This window comes from Cygnus atratus, chromosome 18, assembly GCF_013377495.2.
Source record: "Cygnus atratus isolate AKBS03 ecotype Queensland, Australia chromosome 18, CAtr_DNAZoo_HiC_assembly, whole genome shotgun sequence".
Taxonomy (NCBI): Eukaryota; Metazoa; Chordata; class Aves; order Anseriformes; family Anatidae; genus Cygnus; species Cygnus atratus.
In genome coordinates, this window is record NC_066379.1 from 6,339,091 (window position 1) to 6,355,341 (window position 16,251).

At 63.6% G+C, this 16,251-nt stretch overlaps 1 protein-coding gene across 1 annotated transcript; it reads left to right on the forward strand.

Moving 5' to 3' along the window:
- Positions 1–1,878: 1,878 nt before the first annotated feature.
- XYLT2 (xylosyltransferase 2) lies at positions 1,879–15,929 on the forward strand. The gene is given in 12 exon segments (XM_035558792.2): positions 1,879–1,989; positions 1,991–2,014; positions 7,104–7,575; positions 8,043–8,218; positions 9,160–9,362; positions 9,824–9,904; positions 10,129–10,345; positions 10,860–11,036; positions 11,939–12,198; positions 12,300–12,495; positions 12,932–13,265; positions 13,752–15,929. Coding segments are annotated over 12 exon segments (2,574 nt in total). The 3' UTR covers positions 14,075–15,929.
- The last annotated feature ends 322 nt before the right edge of the window (positions 15,930–16,251 follow it).

Sequence of the window (16,251 nt, forward strand, 5' to 3'; positions counted from 1 at the left end):
GCATCCCGGGGGGGCTCACCCTGGGACCAAACGGCTCCCGCACGAGGGGAAGCCCCCCGGAGCCCCGCAGGCTGTGGCAGCACCCGCCAGAGCCCTCGTCCTTACCCAAACCTCCTCCCCCTAAAACTCGGCGGGCGGCTGGGGCCGCAGCACTGCCCCGGCCGCAGCTCTGCCCAGGAAGCGGGTGCGGGACCGCAGGGCGCTGCTATCGCTGCTGGCACCGCTTCCCCTTCCCTCCGCCGAGACCCTCCTGCCACAGCTCCCACGGGGCACGCGGCTCTGGTGTCCACCCCGCCTCGGGGTGCTTCGGGGTGCTTCTGCCTCCCGCACCCCGCCGCGGGGCTACCGCCCCTCTGGGCTCTGCTTCGTGCTGGGTTGTGTTCGGCTGGGTTTGGTTTTTAATTGCACTTTTTATTTTTTTTTTAATTGCACTCTGTTTTTTTTTTTTTTTAATTGCATTTTTGTCTCATCTGGGTCTGGTGGCTGTTGGCTGGCGGCACGGGGACGCGCGCTGCGGGGCTGGGAGCGGGTGAGGCAGGGGCACTGCCAGGAAACGGGAGGGTCACTGCCAGCCGCTGCCCAGGAAACGCCCGGCCTCTGTCTGCAGCTTCGCCCGGCGCTTCGGGTGCCGTGCTGCGGGCGTGCACACCCCAGTGCGCACACGTGCATCTGCACACACACACACACACACTCCCCCCACAGTGCACAGGCATGCGCGTGCATGCACACGCACACACCCCCAGTGCACTCATATGCAGGCACACGCTCATAGCCCGGCGCACACATGCGGGCATGCACACCCCAATGTGCACACACATGCATATGAACACACACACCAGTGTACACACGCATGCACACCCCAGCGCACGCATGCACTCTCCAGTGTGTGCACATGCACGTGCACACACATGCACACCCCAGTACACACATGCATGCACATGCAGGCATGCACACCCCAGTGTGCACACATGCACACACACATGAACACACACCCATGCACACCGCAGGGCACACTCATGCACACACCCACGCACATTCCCCAGTGCACACACACATGCATGCCCCAGTGCGCACACTCATGCACACCTGTGTGCATACATGCGCGTGCACACACCCAGTGCACACACATGCACACCCCCATGCACACCCCCATTGCACACAGATGCACCCACACATGCACCCCCAGTGCGCACACTCATGCACACCTGTGTGCATACATGCGCGTGCACACACCCAGTGCACACACATGCACACCCCCATGCACACCCCCATTGCACACAGATGCACCCACACATGCACCCCCAGTGCGCACACTCATGCACACCTGTGTGCATACATGCGCGTGCACACACCCAGTGCACACATATGCACACCCCCATGCACCCCGCCAGTGCACACATGTGCACACACACCCCCAGTGCCCCCATGCACAAGCACACACACCCACGCACACCCACACCCATGCACACCCCCATGCATGCACACACCCATGTATGCACACACCCATGCATGCACACACCCATGCACACACACTCTGCACACATGCACACCCACATACACGCACACATGCACACCCACGCACACATGCACACACGCACACCCCCATACATGCACACCCCCATGCATGCACACCCCCATGCACACCCCCATGTATGCACACGCCCCTACATGCACACCCCCATGCATGCACACACGCGCACCCATGCACACGCACACACCCACGCATGCACCCCCCCACACCCCCGCACCCCCCCCCACGCCCCCGCCCCCCGCCCCGCTGCCCATGCGCGCTCCCTCCCCGCTTCGCCCCCCGCCCCCCCCCCCCCGCCCCTCCCCGCGCGTGCGCGCGCCGCCTCCCGCCCCGCGGCGGCCGTGACGATGGTGGCGAGCGGGCGGGCGCGGAAGCTGGCCCGGCGGTACCGGCTGGCCCTGGCCACGGCCCTCGGCATCCTCCTGCTGCAGGGCCTCGTCCTCTGGAGCTCCGCCGGCCCTCGACGAGGAGGGCCCGGCCGAGGTGCGCCGGGGGGGGCCGCGGGAGAGGGGCCGGGGGGGGCTGGGAGGGGGATTTGGGGCGATTTGGGGCGATTTGGGGCGATTTAGGGGCGTTCGGGGTTGGGGGGGGGGAGACCCAAAAGCGTTTGGGTGTGGGGATGGGGAAAGGGAGGGGTCGTGGTCGGGCTGTGCTGCCTGGGGGGTGGGGGTGAAGGGGGTGGTTAATTGGGGGGTCAGTGGGGGGGTTAAGGGGAGGGTTAATGGGGTCCCCAGGGGCTGCGGGTCGGGGGGAGCCGGCAGCGGAGCCGTGGGACTCAGGGGGGTGTTTGGGGGCTCCCGCCCGGCTGCGGAGGGGGGCCGGGGGTCCCTGCGGCCACGCGGGGACTTCGCAGCCGAACGCCGCCGGCACCCCCGCCTGGGGAAACTGAGGCAGGGCTGGAGGCGCTCGGCCAGGGTCGCGAGGAGCAGGCGCTGGGGAGATGGGGGGTTGTGGGGCGCCTCGCCTCCACCCCCCAACACGGCTCCTGGCCCCTCGGCCGCCGATTTCGCCGTGTTGACCGCTAATTTCACCCTGTTGGCCCCCAATTTCGTCATGTCGGCCACCAAACTCCCCGCGCTGGTCACCGGTTTCAGCGTGTTTGCTCCTCGTGGGCTGCTCGGACGGAGCCCAGGCCTGCGGCTGGATCCCATCTGCCCCGGAGCAGGCCGTGGGGCCGGCAGACCCCATTTTGCAGGCTCCCTCGCCGGGCGTTTCACCTCCACTTTGCGTCTGCCCAAGACGCGCCGGTCGCAGGGCTCCTCGTGGCACCAGGAACTTTCCTTGAGAGCAGCAAGAGAAGAAGAGGGTCGCGGCAGCGCCTGGCGAGGAGCAGGAGGAAGGCGTGAGGTGGTCGCACGCTCAGCAGCTTCGTTGACAGCCCCTGGACACCCCTCGGGGGGCAGCACTTCATGCCCGGCATCCACACAACAGCGAAACGGAGCCAGGGAATTAATGTGGCAAGGAGACAGGACGTGGGGTTGCCTCTGATCCGAGGATGCTGTGAGTGTGAGAGCAGCCAGGGCTGCCTGATGGCCCCGTCCCTTTTTCTGTGACCTTGGCCAGGGCGCTTCACCAGTCTCAGCCTCCCTTCCCTCTGCGCCGTCCCGCACTCCTTGGGAAGGCACCCCGGGGTGTCGCTGTCCTCTGGGCTGCCTCCTGCCTTTCCTCCTGCCCCACACGTCCTCCGGCGGTGGCTCTTGGAGCATCCTCGCCTGGTTTCACCACGTCTCTTCCCAACACTGAGCTGGACACCGACGCGTTTGGCCATGGGCCCCTCCTCTGGACTCAGGATGGTTCGCCACCACCAGGCTCACGGCTCTGGGGCCTGGGAACGGAGAAGGCAAGAAGCTTCCTGAGCTGTTCCGGCAGCCCAAACCCATCAGCAAGCTGGGAAACGTCCAGTTAGCCTTGGTTACTTAGACGGCAAAGCTCCTCGTGTCCCTGCCCTTCTCCAGTTCCTGATCTTGGCCAGACCTGGAGGAGCCACCGTTCCCCGGGGGCATTTCTGGTAAAGATGAAAGCAGGCGAGCTCTCCCAGGGGACCCTGACCTTGCAGCCTTGGATGGCTTTGGGGAACTTGGGATCCCCTAATTGCGTGCATGAACGGCTCCTTCCCGCTGATGGGCACTGCTCTGGCCTGGCTCGCTCCCAGCACGCACCAGCCGCGACCCAGGGGAGCTGCGGGTCCTCCACGCGCCGTGAGCTCGCCTTGCCTTTTGGACTAGCGGGGTGGTCACCCTGCGTGCCCTGTGCCCGGGCTGGCAGCTGTGTGTTCCCCAGAGGGCTGCTCCGACGGCTGTCCCCTTCCTGGAGGGGTGACGGGAGCAGGCAGGGCTGTCCCCAGCCAGATCTGGGCGCCACCAGAGGCGTGGGAGCAGGGGAAGGAGGGAGGTGGTCCCGACCTTGGCAGGGCTGTGCAAGAGGCTGAAGCCCCTCAGAGTCCTCTCGTGAGTCACGTCTCCCGGAGGACAGGCTGGGAGCATCCCTGTGCTCCTGCTGGCTGACGGGATGAGCGGCTCCCTTCCTCCACAGTCAGCAGGATCCGTCCCCGGTGCCTCCCTGCTCCGAGCTGGGCAGAGGCTGCGCGAGGATTCGTTTGGCTTCGGGCTTTGCCCTTCACTGGAGCAGGTTATAACATCATCTCGCACCAGCAGCGCCGAGCGCTCTCCGCTCTGCAGCGGGCTGTGGCTGCCTCAGAGCCCCCAGCCGGGAGGAGGACGTGTCGCATGGATCCTGTCCCTGCTGCGAGCCCACGCACGCGGGGTGGCTCCTGGCCTTGGCCGTGGCGTCTGCACGGCGTCCCTGGATCCGCCTGTCCGGCTCCTTGTCCGGAGGTACCCGTGCTCGGGTTTGGTGCCGGTTCCAGGCCCCGAAGGCTCCCTGTGCTCCCCACGCAGACGCTTCGTGGTGTTGAGACCAGCAGAAGTCGGGTCAGTTCCTCGCGGTGGCACCGACGGCTCCCGAGCGGCACGCGGGCAGCTGGAGCTGGAGCTGGCTCCTTGTGCACAGACTGCAGAACGTCCCCGTGGGCGGAGGCGAGGACCTGCCACCTGGGAGACGTGTCACAGCCCAGCCACGTCCTTATTCTCCCCCTTCGCCTCCCGGCTTCCTCCGTGCAGGCAGGCGGAGGCACCTCTCTGGGGCCTGTGTGTTGCTGTCAGCCACGCACAGTGGCCTCTAGAGAGGCTTCCTCTGAAGTGTCTGTGTTTGCAGCTTGGCTGAGATGCCTTCTTGTTTTTTTCCCCCAAAAGAACTTGTGTTTAGGGGCTGTGATCGAGTCCATTTCCACAGTGAGGCTTGAGGATCTGCTGCTGCCTGAACTGATGGCGTCTGTGTCCAGATTCCCCCGGTGACTTTGGAAAGTTCTGGCGTTTGTTTGGCCTGATGGGAGCGGGCGTTTGGCGGACACCAAAGTCAGCCAGGCCCAGGCAGAACCCTGCAGGACACCAGGTGTTAACTCTCCTCCCCACAAGGGTCTCCGCTCTCTCCCCACCGATACTTTTACTTTCCGATTCGTATTTGGCCCCAGAGGCAGGACCGTGGGGACCATGGTGTGGCATCGCAAGGAGGCAGAGGGGTTGCAGGACAGGGGAAGCGACCTCTGGCAGGCAGCTGGAGTCGTTTTGGGAGGAGGGACAGGCAGCTGCGGGCTCTCCTGGGAGCCCTGCCAAAGGCCCTGCACACGAGCCGTAAATGCAGCAGCGCAACGTGGCCGGGGCTGCTCCCTGCCTGCACGGGGCGGCGGGGTTGCTCCGCTGTGGCGCAGTAATTAGAAGCCACGGAGCTCGTTAACTAGCAGCTCCGGAAAGGCTGGCGCTGTCTGGGATGGTTTCCCTGCTGGGGACGGCAGCCACGGGGGCTCCTTCTGGGGGACCGCGGGGCTGCAGCCACGCGTGGGCATCGCGCAGGGGCCGTGCGTGGAGTCGGGCGCGCCGCGGGTGCTGGCAGGGCAGGCGGCTCTCCCTGCGGGGGGGGGTGAGTCCGAGGCAGAGCCTTGCTCTTTGCTCCTCGGTCACCTCCTGCCTCCCTGCTCCTGCGACGCTGTGCGGAGAAAACGGGTTGGTGACTGTCTGCACAGACGGTCCTGCGTGGTGCCTGGTGAGCTGCTCCCGGCCGTGGTGCCTGGCAGTGGAAGAGGGCTCGTCTGATCCCTCCTGGCACCAGCCCCTTGGGGTTCAGGCGGCTGCGCGGCCCCTTTCTGGGTACCCGTGGGTTACGGGCTGCGGGGAGGCTGCTTCACCCCGGCACAGGTAGCTCGGGGACGCTGGGCTGGCTCTGCCTTCGGCTGCAGGTCTGGCCAGGTGCTTTCCTGCCTTGCACAGCGTGCTTTCTCCTGGCCCAAGTGACCTTCCCAGCAGCTGCACCCACGGGGAGGCTTGTGCGGTGGGTTAATTTGGCACCTGCGTGTCCTCAGAAGGTGCTGAGGGGCTGCTTCTCCCAGAGGGTTTGCACGGGGCTGCTGTGGCCGGGGCATCCCACGGGGCTTGTACCTCACAGCATCCTCGCGGCCAGCTCAGCACCCTGGCCCCGCAGCTTCCCTCTGCCGTCGCCGCTGTCCAAGCTGCAGCGTGCCCAGGAACAGCTCCCCGCTCTCCCCAAGGCTAGCTCGTTTCTGCTAATCAGCCGGCCTGGCGGAGGTTACGAAGCGTAATTAACTGCTCCCTTTACACACAAACTTGGCTCCGTGGGAGGGGTTGTTAAAGGGATTTCTGGAGAAGCCGGCGATTGCAGCACCCGCTCCAGCCCAGTGCTGGGAGCCAGGGCGTGGGGAAGGGAGCGCGGGCAGGACCTTGTCTGACACAGCTCCGGCACTGTTAGCCCCAGGGGGCGCGTGCTGCCCTGCTGGGACCCCTTCTCTTGGATAAGTTGGACTTTTGGGCTTGGATAAGTTGGACTTTAAGCTGGGGCTCACAGCGAGGAGCTGGTCCCTTTGCCACCTGGCGAAGTAACTACCAGTAGCTGAAGGAGCCCTGTGCTCACCCCCTCTGTTCGGGGATGCCCCTGCTCACACGGGAGCCTGGAAGATGGCAGGAATCCACGTAGCCTCACCCGTGTAGCCTCACGGAGAGTTATGTCCTGCTTTTGTATCGTGGGTGCTGTGACCCCGGGGCCTGCAGGCCAGGGTCTCCCTTGCTGGCAGTAGGGGTCTGGGTGCTGTGCCCCTGCGGGGGCAAAGGGCTGTGCAGGGAGGTGCTGTGGGGTCGTAGCCTGGGGGTTTAGGTGATGGAGGGGGGACATCACGGCCTCCTTTGCTGCTCCTGGAGCACCTGGCTTGCTGCAGCACTGGGTCATCGTGGTCATGGCTCATGGAAACCTGCTCGAGGCCGGAGGGTCAGATTCACCCAGAGCTCCTCTGGGCTCAGCGCTGACCTTCTGCCCTGGGGAGAGGGCTGCAGCGAGGGATACCTGTCCCTGCCTTGCTCGTGGTGACAGCAGCCTGGCAGAGAAGGGTGTCGGTTACCAGGCTCCATGGGGACGCCAGCACGGAGCACTGGGAACGAGGATGCTCTGAGTGTGTTGGCAGGGATGGGAGTTAACGCCTTGTCCTCTCTTCTGCATCCACCTGGCACAGGAACGGCAGAAGAAAGCCAGGCTGCCCGAGAACAGCGATGGCTCCAAGGACTCGGACAGCTCTGCCGGGCGCCGGGGCAGCGCCGGTCGGAAGCACGGGCGGTGGCGGGGACGGCCGGACAGCCCCGGGGTGCTGGCGTCCAAGGTGGTGAGAGCCGTCACGGCGAGGCACAAAGCGGGACGGCGGCTGCCGGCCGCGCCGGACGCCTCCAGCCGGAGGAACCTGACGGAGGCGCGCGGGGACGCCCAGCTGGCCGTCTTCCAGCAGGGCGACACGGGCAGCGTGGAGGGGGCTCCGCAGCCCACCGAGAACAGCTTCACCCCCAAGTGCGAGATCACGGGCAAAGACGCCCTCTCGGCGCTGGCCCGGGCCAGCAGCAAGCAGTGCCAACAGGAGATCGCCAACGTGGTGTGTCTGCACCGGGCCGGCAACCTCATGCCCCTGTCCGTGCCTCGCCACTGCCAGCTCTCGGGTGAGTCCTGCCGGGGTGGCCCTGGCTGCCTCCGGGCATCGGGAATATCCTGACGGGGCACGTGGGCCGCCTCCTTTGTGTGACCGACTGTCCCACCTGGCAAAAAGCTGCCTCAAGCTGTCACTGATTCCCAGATTACCGCTGCCTGTGTAATCCTGTCAAAGCTGTGCCAGCCTCCCTAAGCTGGGCTGCTCGTCCCAGCCACTGCAGGGATCGGAGCTGGGCACAGCTGCGTCTTGTTACGAGGGGCCGGAGGGGGCATTCCCGCTTCCCAACGTGTCCTGCCACGTGCGCCCTGCAGCGTTACGGGGTTTGCCCTGCGTCGTGCTGCTCCCTGCGATCCCCTGCCTCGCTCAGATCTCCCTGCTCTGGCAGGAGCTGCACGTGGCAGGGCAGCAGTGTGCCCTGTGCCGTCTGCATCCGAGGCCAGTGGCTGGCTGGCTGAGAGCCCTCTCCTCCCCCCCCAGGAAAGGTCAGCCCCGTGATCCAGTGGGACGAGAGCCGGCTGCAGCAGCTGCCCCCCAGCAAGCCCGTGCGCATCGCCTACATGCTGGTGGTGCACGGCAGGGCCATTCGCCAGCTGAAGCGGCTCATCAAGGCGGTGTACCACCAGCAGCACTTCTTCTACATCCACGTGGACAAGGTGTGTGGCAGGGGGCAAGGCAGGAGGGGAGGGGGTGTGCTGACAGTGTCTGGGTCCGTCACCGAAGCAGCCCACAGAGCTGGGGTGCAGATGGATGCTAAACGGAGGTGCAGCATCTCCTGTGCTAGGGGAAGTGGCTGGGTGAGGTTTGTCCTCGCTGCCTGTGGCGCTGTGACCCTCCCTTAGCTCTCTGCATCCCCAGAAAAGGGTAGGTAGGACCCCAGTCAAGTTCGAGAGGCATTTGGACAACGCTCTCAGACATACAGTTAGATTTTAACGGAGGGTTCAATGATCCTCGTAGGTCCCTTCCAGCTCAGGATGTTTTATGATTCTGTGATCTGTCCACCCTGCCCAGAGCAGGGGGAGCTCAGCCCTTGGGGCTGCAGGGAGCAAGTGTTCTCTGCTCACCTTCCCCCCAGCGCTGCGTCCTTTCACAAGATCCCAGGGAGAGCTGTGGGTTTGCCTGCTGGAAGGAAAAGATCGTTGGGGTCAGGCAATCAGCTCTGTCCTGGCCGCCCACTTTTATTTCTCAGCAGCAAATGAAGGAGGCTGGCTGCTGTGCCCTGGGCAGGCAGCGTAGGTCATAGGATGGCTACTGCAAGGAGCTGCCTCTGCTGCTCGGGGGGGACTTCAGAGGCAGGCTGGGCTGTCTGGCTGGTTGGGAACACAGCAAGAAGGGAGCTGGCAGCATGGAGGGGTGGCTGAGCCCTTCCAGGCAGTGTATAGGGACTGGCTGCCCTTGCCTGAGGCTCGTGAGCAGCCCCTGACAGCAGCAGCCTGAAGTTTAGCCCTGCAGTGAGCTGGGGCACCGCAGGGCTGCAGGATCCAGCTCTGATGCTGCTCAGGGCAGCAAGGCATGGACAGAGTCAGGACTGGGGCGAGGAGGGGGGGGTCCCTGGCAATACGAGCACCTGCTGACCGTGAGCTTCGTTCCCCTGCAGCGCTCCAACTACCTCCACCGTGAGGCGGTGGAGCTGGCCCGGCACTACCCCAACATCCGCGTGACGCCCTGGCGCATGGTGACCATCTGGGGAGGTGCCAGCCTGCTGAAAATGTACCTGCGCAGCATGAAGGACCTGCTGGAGCTCTCCGAGTGGCCCTGGGACTTCTTCATCAACCTGAGTGCCACCGATTACCCCACAAGGTGGGCACCTCGCTGGGGTGGGGGAGGACAGCGGAAGGGTTCGGGCTGCGTGGCTCCCCAGTGAGCCCTGGGAGTAACGCTGCTGGGAGGAGCAGGGAGTGCGGGGAAGGTGAGGTTGGAGATGGCAGCCACGTGCTGGTGCTCCAGGGCAAGGCTGGTTCCGTCTCTGCCCAGGAGCTCGGCCAATACCTCACAGGCTGTATTTTCCTCTTGTCGGGGTGTTGCAGGGAAATGCGCACATGAACACGTGTATATCTGGGCGTGCATGGGTGCTGCACACCCTCAGCAGGCGCCAGACAGCAGAAGGACCAGGGCTTTGTCTTCCCACGATGGGATAAGGGTCTGAGTCAGCGCCTGCCAGGCAGCCTGAGGCTCCTCGTGTCTGGTGGCTCTTGCAGCATGAATGTCTACTGGGTTGCTCTATCCCAGCGGCCATTAACGCTTCCTAATTTGCATCTCAGGACCAACGAGGAGCTGGTGATGTTCCTGTCCAAATACCGAGATAAGAACTTCCTGAAGTCTCACGGCCGAGACAACGCCAGGTAACCCCAGCTAGGGGCAGAGCTGAGCTGGAGGAACAGAAAAGCGGGAATCTGGGGAGAAGAACAGAAACAGGAGGCTGGGGGGCTGCTCTGGCTGTGGCTACCAGAGGTGTAGCAGGGCTGCTGTGTGGCCAGCTGTGTCACGAGTGGTAGTCCATTGGTTTTACGCTGCAGGAGAGTTCCACCCTGTGTCCCTGGCCCCTCACCCTTGTCTCTGTGCCCAGGTTTATCAAGAAGCAGGGCCTGGACCGCCTGTTCCACGAGTGTGACTCCCACATGTGGCGGCTGGGCGAGCGCCACATCCCCGAGGGCATCGTGGTGGATGGGGGCTCTGACTGGTTCTCGCTGACGCGCAGCTTCGTGGAGTACGTGGTGTACGCGGACGACCAGCTGGTGTCCCAGCTGCGGCAGTTCTACACCTACACGCTGCTGCCAGCCGAGGTGGGTGCCTGCGGGACGTGGGCAGCCAAGTTTGGGGCCAGCATTGCTGTAAGGGCTCCTGTGTCCTCGATTCAGCCTTAATCCTTCTCCCCAAGAAGCGAACAAAAAAAAGTGATGCTGGCTTTGGTAGGATTTTCTTCTCCCTGTACATAACATCTCTGCCCCACTTCATCCCTGCCCTAGGCAGCTGCAAAGGGCATCGCTGGTTCTGCTCTGGCAGCTTTGTGCCTCCTTTGCCCAGGTCTGGGTGTGAAAGAGCGGGAGAGGAGCAGGCGTGCCAAGGGTTGTGTTTGTAACCAGCCCTGTGCTTTAGGTCGAGACACCTGTGGGCTGGATAAGGACTGATGTGCGTGTATAATCTGATCTCTTACGGGTTGCCCTGTGCTGGGAACCGGGACAGGTTTCTCTGTCCAGGAGCTCTCCGGGCCTGTCGTGTTCTTCTGAGTGCAGGGTAGGGGGCCTCCGTTAACCACCCTCCTCCATGGGTCTCCTGTCCCTTCTCTGCCGCGCACAGTCCTTCTTCCACACGGTCCTGGAGAACAGCCACGCCTGCGAGACGCTGGTGGATAACAACCTGCGGGTGACCAACTGGAACCGTAAGCTGGGCTGTAAGTGCCAATATAAACACATAGTCGACTGGTGCGGGTGCTCCCCAAATGACTTCAAACCCCAGGACTTCCTCCGGCTACAGGTGAAAAAGATCCTCCTTTTTCCTCACGCTCTCTCCCCTCTTCCCTGTCTCTGTCCCCAGCCCTTCTCTCTGAGCTGCCCCGCAGGCGCACCCCTGGGTGCTGTGCCGCTGCTCCCCACGTCTGCACGAGCCTCACCCCAGCCCGGCAAGGGACGGGAGCAGGATTGGTTCTCCAGGCGGAGTGGGGCTTGGCACAGACGTGTCTGTAAATGCTCGGGTGGCAGGATTATGCTGACTGTCCTGCCCAGCAGCCAGGCTTCTGCTTGCAGCGCTGCTCCTTTTCACAGACTTCCTCATTTTCCTGCTCTTTCCCTGCAGACTAATTACTTGGGGCAAGTACCTGCTCAGGAAACACTCTGAGTGCTGTCCTCTTTGGCAGGACAAAGTACCCTGTGATGAACCGCCTGCCATGCTCTCAGCGAGCTGAGATGTCGGCTGAACGGGGGAGGTCGGGGGGAGGTTCAGCCCTTGAAAGTGAAGTTAGCAAGATTTTCTGCCCTGCAGTCCCGAGCTTTTATGGTGCATGGCCCCGATCCTGCAGGCAGTGCTGCATGGCCAGGGCTCTGCAGAGGCTCTGGAGGGTGGGGGCCCGTCTGAGCAGAGGTTGCAGCTAAGGAGCTGGATGCCACGTCTGCTGCTGAGCACATAAAGGGGAGGCAGTGGGAGAGATGAGAACCCGTCCACGTAACCGCTAACCGTACCGTGTGCTCCCGCTGATCCTGCCTCAGAGGATCCCACGTAGAGGCTGTTTGTGCTTTGCTGCTCCTTGCCCTGCCCCATCAGAGGGGGCAGGATGGGTCCCAGCTTGTTTCTTCCCAGTGCCCCACACCCAGCTGCCCCGCTGAGGCAGGAGGGCGGAGGGGGTGCCACCGCCGCTGCTAGAAACGCCTCTGCTCTTCCAGCAACTCTCCAGACCCACCTTCTTCGCCCGCAAGTTCGAGTCGACGGTGAATCAGGAGGTGCTGGAGATCCTGGACACCCACCTCTACGGCAACTACCCCCCCAACACGCCGGCCCTGAAGGCGTACTGGGAGAACGTCTACGACCGCGTCGACGGGCTCAGCGGCCTCAGCGACGTCACCCTCACCTTCTACACTGCCTTCTCCCGGCTGGGGCTCCGCAAAGCCGCCTCCGTGCTGGCGCCAAAGGAGAAGCTCTGCAGGTGGGGCACGTGCCGCGGCCCGGCCCGGGCTCTGAGCGGTGGCTGCTGCTGGGAGGATGCCGATGCTCACGCGTGCCACCTCTCTGTCTCTCTCTCTCCAGGTTTGAGCCCCGTGGCTTCCCATCCAGCGTGCACTTGTATTTCTACGACGACCGCTTCCAGGGGTACCTGGTGATGCAGGAAGTGCAGAACGCGGCGACTGGGCAGGCAGAGGCCTTGGAGGTGTGGATGATGCCCCAAGGAGCTCTGAAGCTGGCGGGTCACGGAGGGCAGGCAAACCGGTTACAAAACCTCGAGGTAAACGGGAAACGTGTCCCTCACAGCACCTACTTTTCTCCCCAGATTTTTCACTCTGTGCTGCCCTTCCTTTTCTCCCCAGCCTGCGTGCTGAGGGGGACAGAGAGAGAGAGTGCTGTTGTCAGGGCTGAGAGTGGATTTTTGTCAAAGAATTACTCTTGAGTTTGGAGCTAATCCTTTGGGAAAGGCCTGAAGGGATCTTGCAGGGGGGAGCTGAGGCTGCTGGTGCCAGCACCTCTGGCTGCAGTAGGCATCACAGGCAGCTGGCTTGGCCCTGACGTGGTGCAGGCAGGCGGGGGAGCAGTGCAGGCTGGGTGTGCATTGCTTTGGGCTCCAAAGCTTGTGCCCTCCTCAGTTTGGGATGGTGAAACACAAAACCTGAGCTGGTCGTGTCAGCCTGCCCAGTGTCCCACTGCCTTGTGCCTCGTCCCTGCAGGTGGGCACAGAGTGGGACCCCAAGGAAAGGCTCTTCCGCAATTTTGGAGGCTTGATGGGGCCTTTTGACGAGCCGGTGGCCATGCAGAAGTGGTCGCGGGGCCCCAACCTGACAGCCACGGTGGTGTGGATCGACCCCACGTACGTTATCGCCACCTCCTACGACATCACGGTGGATGCAGAGACGGAGTTCACCCAGTACAAGCCCCCCCTCAACCGGCCCCTGCGCCCCGGTGTCTGGACCATCCGCCTCCTGCAGTTCTGGGAGCCCCTGGGGGAGAGCCAGTTCTTGGTGGTGCCCCAGACCTTCAACCGCAAGCAGCCTCTCAGGAAAGGTGAGGACGCTCTGGAGATCGGGGCTGGGGTCTTTCTGTAGGGGAAAAAAATGGTGAAAAGCATTGTTTTGCTTGTTCCATGCCAATGTTTGAGGCTATAGATCTTAAGGAAAAACTATGCCTGGCTCTTGTGCAGGGGGGTTGGACCAGATGACCTCCAGAGGTCCCTTCCAGCCTCAGTCACTCTGATTCTGTGATTTATTTTTTTTTCCCCCTGGTTCTGGCCTCTCTGGCTTGCCAAGGCAGGAGCCATCCCCCCTGGTGGTGTCCCCATGTCCCTGTGGGCCCTCAAACCAGGCCACTAGGCTGCTGTGGGCCCGTTTGCAGGCGAGCCAGGTTCACCCCTCCATCCTCCAGCTGCATCCCTGTTCCTTGGCATGGAGGGGACGGGGCTGCAAGGGGTTGGGGTGCTGGGGGCGGTGGCAGGAGGAGCTGGCTGCTGGGACGTTACCGCACTGCTGACCTCTTTCTCCCTGTCCTGTCCAGACGATAGCAACTGGCTGCACGGCGGGCCCCCCCGCAACGAGTACATGGAGCAGAGCTTCCAGGGCCTGGGGGGGATCCTGAACCTGCCGCGCTCGGAGGAGGCAGAGGCGGCGGCGGCGGGGAAGGCGCAGCTGACGGGCCAGGCGCTGGACGAGTGGGCAGACAGCGCCATCAGCGCCTTCTGGTCCGTGGCAGACGTCTGCGTCGGCAGCTCTTCCTCCTGCTCCTCCCTGGAGACCTGCAGCAAAACCTCCTGGAGCTCGCTGTCCCCGGACCCCAAATCAGAACTGGGGCCCGTCAAACCTGACGGGCGGCTGAGGTAGCAGGAGCAGCCGGGGGGGCGGCGTTGGGAGCGAGGAGCGTCCTCTGTCACCGGCGTGGGGTGTCTCTGGACTACATCACCCTGTGCCATTCACACCGTAGTAACTCGAGGAAAAGAGTATGGGAACCGGCGGGCCAGGGAAATCCTCCTGTGGGTTTTTTAGGTGGAGAGGGAGGTGTGAGATGTGGTCTCGCCCACCTCCCCCAGGAACGGGCACTTGCTGGCCAGGCGAGAGTGTGCCGGGGCGCCTGTGACCGTGGGGTGCGGGTGGTGCTGGTGGCTGGGAGGAGCTGTGTGCTTGTTTCTTTGGTGCCTCAGGAAGGGGTGAGATGGGCTGGGAAGGGAGGCTGGCAGGGGGGTGGGCTCTGGACCAACTCAGCACCCTGTCCTCTCTGCCCGGCCCCAGGTGGATCTGTGCAGGATCGGGCCCTGTGCTGCAGGCTGCCCCCCAGGAGGGCTGGCTGGGGACTCCAGGGACAGGGCACGCAGGGAAAGTCAGAAGCAGAATGGGTCGAAACCTGCCGTGTGCATGGAGCTGCTGCTGGCCCAGGGCTTGCATCTCATCCCCTCGACCCCAGCCCTTTAGTTTGTATTTTTATAAATATATATATATAGAAATATATATGATGCAAAGTGCAATAGAGATGAGACCCCGCATTGGCCGGGCAGTCCTTGTGTCTCCATCTCCCCTGAGACTGTAACATACCTTGTTCTCTTGGGTGTCCTGGTGGTACAGGACAGGGTGCTGGGTTGTTTACATTTTTTTTTAATTATTGTTGTCATTATTATTGTTTTGCTGTTTCCCCATTTCCTGCTGGGGGCTGATGGGGAACCACATCCTGCTGCCCCTGGGCAGGGCTGCCCCAGGCCTGCGGGGCGCTGCCTGCCCTCCAAGGCAGCAGCCTGACTGTGCCAAATGTTTGGAGCTGGTGGTGTTTGCTGCGCGGTGGCCCTGGCTCGGTGAGCAGTTTATGCCCAGTAAGCTGCTGCGGATGCTGCAGCCTCTGTCTCTGCTTCAGTTGAGGCTCTGGGCACCGGGCTGCTCACGTCCCCTGCCAAAACGCGATGCACATGGCTGATATCCTGCTGCGGATGAGACGGCAGCTGTCCTGTGCCATGGCCCAGCCTTCTCCTTTCTCCCTGGTCAGCAGAAGCTCTCAGGATCTGCTGTGCTTCCCTGGCTAAAAAGCAAAGAAGTGTGACGAGGTCCAGCTGGCTCCATCTGCTCTCTGCTGGCTGCTTGCTTCCCCGAGGGACCAGGAGCTGCCTCCTCGGGGGATAGGGAGCTGCAGAGCCTCCTGCTTCCCCCATCCACCTCCCAGCTCAGGGGCTGCCTGCAGCGTTCCTCTCCCAGACACCAGCGCTGCCTGGAGAGAAGGCTGTGGTTGGGTTTCTGCCCTGGGAAGATGCTCACAGCCGTGTTGGACTGCAGCGGAGCTTGCCTGTGGCCTGGGACCAAGACACTGCCCCTGTGGCTGGGCTGGGGCAGGGGAACTGCTGCGGACCGGGGCGCTGGAGCTTGTCCCCTCCATCCTCTCTGCTTGTACATCAGCCACAGCATCTCCAAAGACTTTTGTGCCGCCTTCCTGCAGGGCTGCGCTCAGGCTGCCTGGGGGCTCGCCTCGCCGCCTCCTTTCCCTCGGGGATTGAGGACAGCGGTGCTGTGAGCGGGGTGCTGCACGAGGGACGGGACTGGGGGCAACGAGGGGAGGCGATGCCTGGCCTGGGGCCACCGAGCGCCGCGTGGGGCTGTCTGTCAGCGCTGCGTGGGGCTGGCAGCACCCTGTGGAGGTGGCGGCGCTGTGTGGGGATGGCTGCGCTGTGCCCCTCGCCCCAAATATAACCATCTCCTGTACTGTGGCGTGCTGTGCTGGGCTACTGGGGTGCGGGAGGGGGATGACGGCTGGGGGGGCGATACTTCAGGCCCTGCTGCGGCCGGTCAGCCCCCTGTTGGCTACGAGCGGTAATTAACTAATTAACTAATTAATCAGCTGGGGCTGCCCCCCCCCCCGGCGGGCCCAGCCCCGGCCCAGCCCCGCGGGCCTCGTCCCCCTGGCAACCGCCGGCCCCGCCTCTGGTACCGCCGGCAGCCAATAGGGGGCGGCGGAGGGCGGCGCGGCGGCCAATGGCGGCGGGCGGGGGGCGGGCCCGGGGCCGGTGCGGTGCCTGGGGCCGGGG